General features: G+C 56.1%; 1 protein-coding gene across 1 annotated transcript; it reads right to left on the bottom strand.

The window, feature by feature from the left end:
- Positions 1–1,331: 1,331 nt before the first annotated feature.
- Positions 1,332–5,378, bottom strand: LOC131262746 (trithorax group protein osa). Its single transcript, XM_058264816.1, has one exon. It carries the CDS (start codon positions 5,376–5,378, stop codon positions 1,332–1,334), a length of 4,047 nt encoding a protein of 1,348 aa, XP_058120799.1.
- Between the last annotated feature and the right edge of the window lie 2,211 nt (positions 5,379–7,589).

The raw sequence follows: 7,589 nt of genomic DNA, 5'->3' as shown, positions 1-7,589 counted from the left end.
ATGTTACATACATGGGTTGAGCTGAGGTTTGTTTTCTTCAAATTTCGTTTCGCTTCTTTCTCTCATTAACTACTTTACGTTTCAAAACGCTGCGATTCGTTAAAAACTCCATTGAAAGTCAAGAGTACGTCTACGATAGAGTAGTTTTATTGCTTTAAAATTGTGTGGTTTTCCATCCAATGTAATGTCACATTTACCGTCTATTCACTGTCCTCTAGGGTAGTTTTTTCAATTCTTTGCTATACTGCAGTTTTTCTACGATATATTATCTCGATTCCATAAATATTGTTTAATGTATGGAGTTGTAGGTTATATTTCCCCAAGAAAACTCATCTGGGATCTGGACCGTCCATGGGACATTCCATTCTCATTGTGGTGCTCTTGTTACTCGCTTACAGCAGTTTTCCAACTCTTTATCTTCGTCGCAAGCCCTCCCCTTTCGATTAAAATAAATCGAAATAAAAATCCGAACAATTAAACGAACCAGCAGGTGAAACACATATAAAGCTGAAAACGGTAAAAACAAATAATGAAAATCTGCTGGAGAGCGAATATTTGTAAGCTTGGTACAAAATAGTACTGGAAATATCTGTAAACATTTATGCAACTGTTTGAGGTAGAACATGTTAATGAGGAATCTGCGTTACTGCTATCACCGCTACACATACTGAATGCGTGCATTTTCTAGATACTGTAATACTTATCAGGTTCGCGTACGTATTTCTCACTATTCTTGGTTGCACTTTCAACTAGTTATCCCTTGTCCCTTCAAAGAGTGTCGCGTTTTTAATGGTTTTGCTTTGATTGTTTTATTAATCCATTTATGGCGCTTTGGCCGCCTTAGAAGCGGCTGAGGTAGCTTGTACATGTACTTTCTGGTCTCGTCCCTTTTTGGCTAATACCCGTGGTTTATGGCTGGAGGATGGATGGTTACGAACTTACGCTGTATGGTATGATTTAAAATTTAATAGGTAACTCTTCACGCTCTGGTAAAATTATTCTTAACTTAACATAAACTCCATAAACTTTCCCTTTTTCCCTCCCCTGTTTCTGGTTTTGTGTATCGAATCGGATACCTCTTCCTTCTGTACAATCGCACTCACATACTCACACGAACCCAGCCTGGCATACCCGATAAAATAGAGACACAACTACGAGGTGCAAGGAGAGGCCAATTCAGACAAAACGAACCTGAAAACGAAAGCTTTTGGCAAGCGACTCCGTCAAGGAAGGTCAAGAACTCCTGAAGATCGTCGAGAAGTTTGCCTGGTTTGCTGATCGCCGCCTTCCGCCTACTGTTCCGGTGTCAGACAGCGAAGGTTCAGCCATCGTCATTCGTCCACCATGGCGCCTCCTCCGTCGTCGTCCTCCTCGTCGGCGTCGGCGTTGCTCGCACGCCGTTTGCCTTTCAGCCGCCCGACCGCCATCTTGCCAGCCGCTCGCTGATGGGCCCGCTCGGATGCGGCCGCCGCGCTCTTCCGGTGCGTTTCGGCGTGCTTCATCATGTGGTCCTTGCGGATGAAGCCCTTGCCGCACTGCTCGCAGGCGTACGGCTTGGAGCCGCTGTGCAGGCACATGTGGCGCCGCAGGTCGGTCTTGTGGTTGAACTGCTTCGGGCACTGCTCGCACTTGAACGGCTTCTCACCGCCGTGCTTGGCCAGGTGCTCCTCGTACGACTGGCTGCACGGGAAGCGCTTGCCGCACCGGTGGCACTTGTACGGCTTGTCGCCCGAGTGGAACGTCTTGTTGTGCTGGGTGAGGTAGCACACCTTGTTGAACACCTTGTCGCATTCGACGCACCGGTGGATCTCCGGCTCGGAGCCCGTCTTCGGAGGGACCCGGATGCGGGGCTTGGGCCGCGGTATGAGCCCGTGTAGCGGCCCGTTCGGATGCTGCGGCTGGGCCGTGCCCACCTCCGTCGAGGTGACGCTGGGCGAGCAGGGGGCCGGCGAGATCGAGGGTGCGATGGCGGCCAGCTGTGGTGTGGCCACTCGGTGCAACAACTGCCCCGGATAGCCCTGCGGATTGCCGTAGTCGTGATACTCGTTCGGCGTGGTGGAAGAGGTCATCTGGTGCTGCTGCTGCTGCTGATGGTGATCGTCGAGGATCGTCATGATGACACCCTGGCTGCTACTAGGACGCTGGTATTGGTCCGGTACGTTCGGTGAAAAGGGGGGCGCCGTATCGCCCTGATATATCTCGGCGCCCCCCGAGCACCGTGGAAACCCCAGCGATCCGAGCCCGCGACCTCCCGCCGTCGTCGTCACCGGCGACTCAATCAGCAGTCCGTTGTCCATCGCCCACTGCTGTTGCTGTCCGTTGCTGGTGGCCATGGACAGCATGTCTCCCCCATCGGGCATGCTCAGCATCACCATCGACGTTTGGTGCAGCTGCTGCTGCTGCTGCTGCTGCTGTTGATGCTGGGCCTGCTGGTATTGGTGTGGCGCATTACCAATAATAAGGTGATAGCTCGGCGCCTCCGGCAGGATGGTTTGGAAGGATGGAATGCTGGTGCTGATAGTTAAAGGATTGGAGATGGTGTGCATTGTGGTGGGGTGGTGGTGGTGGTGGTAGGGCTCCATTGAACTGATGGTGTGCGGCGGCGGCTGCGGCTGCGGCGGCGGCGGCTGCTGCTGCGGCGGCTGAGTGTCCGTGGTGAGGTGCGTGCGGGTGGGGTGGTCCGTGGGGATGGTGAGGGTGCTGGGGGTGTAGATGGTGCCCTGGGTGTCCACCGTGGAGGTGATGATGGGCGGCAGGGTGATGGTAATGGTAGGATGGGTGGGTTGCTCCGTTTGCTCCAGCGCCATGTTGTGACTGCTGCTGCTGCTGTTGCTGCTGTTGTTGTTCGAGTAGATCTGCAGGCCCCTCGGTGGGGAGACTTGGACGGAGGGACCTGCTACCCCGTTTGGGGGAACCGCTGAAGAAGTTGAGCTGGCTGTGTTGTGGTTGCTGCTGCTGTTGCTGCTGGAGCTGCTGCTGCTGGAGCTGTTGCTGGTGCCGTTCGCGGCGCCGTACGGGTGATGAAACCCCGGCGACTGGTTCGAGCTGACCACCTGAGCCGACGCTCCGGCCCCGGGAAACCCCGCCGACGCGCCCATGCCGTACTGCTGCTGCTGCTGCTGCGCCCCGTACTCGGGGCTCCTGGGGGGATCGGGCGGTGGTACCGGTTGCTGTATAGGCTGCTGCAGCTGCGAGTTGGCGCCAGCCGAGCCACCGTTGGCTCCACCGCGGCGACCCTTGTTGGCGTAGTTCGGGTCGCGACCCGGGTGATGGTGAACACTGATCGGCAGGGTGGCCGGGTCCGGCTGGCCGCTCGACTTGACCGCATTCTTGTGCAGCGTGGTGTTGTAGTGGCGCTTCAGATGGCCGGAGCTCGTGAACCACTTGTTGCACGCGGTGCAGTTGTACGTCTTCGGACGGCGGGCCTCGTTCGACTTCCACGCGGTGCCTTTGGTGGGTCCGGGTGGTCCGGGCAGCGAGGAGGTAGCCGGCTCGAAGGTGCGATACTGGGAGCCACTCTCCTGGGGTGTCGTCGTACTCGGGAAGTCCGAAGGGCTCGTGGCCAGCTGGTTGTCGTGCATTTCGTCCGCGTACTGCTTCATCGATTGGGCGTTCGTGGGCTGAGGAGCGACGGCTGGTGGCGGCAGGGTCGGCGCGAGGCTGTACTCGTTCTTCACGCCCAACGCTGGCCCACCGGTGCTACCGTACTGGCCAAGCCCGCCACCGACACCACCACCGCCGAGGTACTCCGACTTGATCGATGGAGTCGCCGAGTACTCCGACTTGATCGGATGGTGGTAGTAGGCGGCTGCGGCGGCTGCTGCTGCGGCGGCTGAGTGCTTCATCTCGGGGCCACCGTGTGGATGCGGCGGCAGAGGTGGCGGTCCCATGAAGTTGTGCGGATCGTGGTGTGGCCAGGCCATCATCGGATGGTGTCGCTGCATCGACTGGAGCGGATGGAGCGAGTTCATCGGAGGCAGTAGACTAGCGCCTCCATCAGCCGTCGGCGTATAAACCATCTTCTGCGAGTCGAGATCTAGAATGTCCGACGCTGGTGGTTCCTCCTTGGGGTACTGCGGAGTTCCAGCGCCCCCGTTTCCACCGTATGGGTAGCAATTGCCGCCCGCCTGAAGATCCACCTGGTCGACGCGCTGTTCCTGTATGCCTGCCGGAGGCTGAACCGACGGCTGACCGCTCCCATGCACCGTGTTCTCGTGCTCGTGCAGCACCTCGTCGGATTCACACACCAAACCGCACTTCTCACACTGGATCGGCGAGGGAGACGGAGTCGGTGGGATGTTTCCACCCGACGAGCCGCCATTCTGCGGTGAGTGCGAGGCGGCTGAGGTGGTACTGGCCGCCACAGTCGTCGCGGAAGCCCCACTCGTAGTCGTCGAACCACTGCCTGTGACCGTCGTAACGCCATTGTTGGAAGAACTTACCACGTGCGGGCTGAGTCCGGCCGATCCTCCGCCCCCGTTGCTGCTGACCAACGCCGGCGAGGATCCGTCAGGGTTGCCCGTTCCGCCATTGCTGCTGCCACCAGAACCGCCACCACCGTACGGGTGGTACCGAGCCGACGACACGACCGAGGAGGTCGATTTGTAGTCCGCCGGCTGCAGAGGCGCTCCGAGAACGCTGCTGCCGTAGTCCAGCCCTGATCCGGGGCCTCCCGCGTAGTAACTTCCCGGATCGTACCCGGGATGGATATAGCTTGGGTAGTGCATCTCACTTCCTGGCCCCCCTGGGGGCAGTCCTAGCTGTTGTTGCTGCTGCTGCTGTTGTTGCTGCTGCTGCTGTTGCTGCTGTTGTTGTTGTTGAGAATGATATGGCGAGGTTCCTCCCGCACTGTAGCTCTGGGGAGTTCCCGGTTCAGCCAGATTCGGCTGTGGAGTTGGCGGCTGATTATCGCTCGAATCGGCCGCGGCTGCGATTGTCGTATGATGTTGCTGCTGTTGCTGCTGCTGTTGGTGAGGCGATATCACCGGTTTAATGCCAGGCGTATGCGTCGGTGTGTGCGAACCAGGCTGGTTGTTGTTGTTTTCCGTGTCGGACGAAGTCGGCGTCGTGGACGACGGTATCGAGGGGCCGCCACCGGGCAGCTCGCCGTTGGTGGTGATGGTCGCTGCCGTCGTCGTCGTTGCAACTGCTGTCGTTGCTATTGTTGTACTGACCACCGCCTGCTGTGTGCCCCAGCGGTTCATGCTGTCATGCTGATGGTAGTGCATATGATGCACCTGCAGCGACGATGCACTCTCAAAGTATAAGCCACACTGCGTGCAGATATGCTGCTGATGATGGTGCTGCTGCTGTTGCTGCTGCTGCTGCTGCACGACACTCTGGGGAACCCCGTGTAGAGTCCCCCCATTACTGGCCATCACTCGATGGCACTACGGATGGTGATATGAACACGGCTGCCTCTGTCGCAAACAGTGGCATTGAGCTGGACACCACTCGTGCAGACGAACGAACTCCCTGTTTTATTACTCCCAGGACAGACGCACTTGTACGCCGTGGGACGGTTCTGTTCTTTATGACGCCTGAGTATACTCGAACCCTCAGTTTGGTTCCTTTTTTATTGCGCTTGTTGGTGCAGATTTGTCGTACCTCACGCATACGTTCCAACTACCCTCGCTGGGTGTAGGAGTTACCCGCTGGCTTCACGATCCTTGGAGGTAGTCAAAAAGGCTTCTTTACGATCACTCACTCCCTAACACTCACACACAGGATGGGCTAATTCTATACCCGCGCACTCCTGAAGTTCCAAAACGCACGGTAAACGTTACCTAATTTCCAATTCTGTTTTTAGCATCGCCCACTGGTAGGGAAGGAGTTCTGGGTTATTTTTTTGTGTCTGGTTTGCTTCACATAAATCGCGCCTAATTAACACGGCCACTAGAAAAAGCTTGCCAGGTCAGCAGATCGTTCTCAAGGAATGCACCTCGGGCTGCGATCGTACCTCTGGCGGATGGACAACGTCACTGCACATCCACACAACAAGCACCACACGCTTCGAACACTCCCGCGATCGTGCGATCTCCGTTCGTCGTGCGCTAGAAGTACGAGGAGGAGGAGTAGGTTGAGGATTGCTTTGTTTTAACCACCCTCCGGGTGTCTAACCATCTATTTCGCTTTTCCTTTCCACACGGCAGCACTAAGCCGTGTTTCTATGCTGCCTATCGGGGGCTTTCCGGCTCCGTCCACGGGCATCTATGCGTTCGGTTCGGTTTGGTTAGTAAGTTTTTCCCGCGGCTCACCGTCAACACCACCACCACTACCACTACCCCCAGCCACTCGCGCGGGGTGACAATCGGCAAATTAACATAGATTTTCAATAAATTTTAATTATCACCGTTTTTGTTGTGTTCCACTCCGCGCGCTTTCGGTTGTCTTTTGGCCGTATCGGTTACTCTCGAGCTGTTCGCTCCTCATTCGCGTGCATTAATTGGTGGGTTTTTTTTTTGTTCGGTGCACGTAGCCACCGTAGCACAAAACCAGCACAACAATGGGGTCTGATATGACAAGTTTGAGGGCATCAAATTATTTCTTTGACTTGTATCGTGTGTCTCCTAAGTGCGCCTTACTTGCGTACTAAGGTTTGCCTACAATTGGCACCCTGTTGGTCAATGTCGATGGTTGGCACTGTTTAGATGCATCACTTTTCCGCACCGAACGTTCGCGACGAGCACGTGTACCTCACGGCGGCTGGGAGGTTTGTACTTTCTCCGCGCGTTCCCAACGATTGCGCGCGCGATTACACGCTTTCACTAAACGCGCACACGTGACTGCGCGACGCGACGATCCGGATTTGACGGAAATTGGGTTGGTCTGTTTTGTGGTGCACCGAAACTCACAGTGTGTGTTTTGTAAAACTCCGCGATTACCGAAAACCTTGCGTAAAAACTCAAAATTCACTATTTAAATGGCTCCACTGGCATTCCACTGTTGACCCCGCGGATTCGCGAGTCTCTTGGCGGAAGAAAAGCGAATGGACCCTCCTTGCTGGTCCGGAGTCTCGCACCACGAACCCGACGAACAACTGGCGACGGAAGACGGCACGCGTTCGCTTCGGTTGAGGACGCGTTGTCAAATGAAACCGAACTATTCCGTCCCAAACAAATAGAGCCCAGCAGTGCGCGAGCCTCGCAAACCGTCGTGCAGCGAATCCCACACACCACCACCACCACCACCACCAGGGGTTTCCACCTCTTCCCCAGGCGAATAACTGGACCGGACGGACGACGGACTTCTGTCCCCTACCGCTCCCTCCCATCCGCTCTTCCTAGTGGCATTCGTAAGCATGTAGTGGTCCGAGTGGTACCGTCGCCACCAACCCCTCTCCCCGCCCGGTGCTTAAGGATTCCTCACTGGGCACTTTACGAAAAATATGTTTAATCTTCTCTACAGCATCTCCTCCATCGTCGTCGTCATTCGCTACGCATACCATCGCATCGTGCGGCGACCCGCACGAAACACCGCACCAAGTTCCTTTCTCGTTCTGTCGAATCCTCGGAAAAGACACTCCGGTCGGCTCACTCTGGCACGTCTTGTCTCCGGCTTCGGGCGGTCTCTTTCTTATCTGCCGCACA

This window comes from Anopheles coustani, chromosome 3, assembly GCF_943734705.1.
Source record: "Anopheles coustani chromosome 3, idAnoCousDA_361_x.2, whole genome shotgun sequence".
Taxonomy (NCBI): Eukaryota; Metazoa; Arthropoda; class Insecta; order Diptera; family Culicidae; genus Anopheles; species Anopheles coustani.
This window is presented reverse-complemented; position numbering and strand designations above follow the sequence as displayed.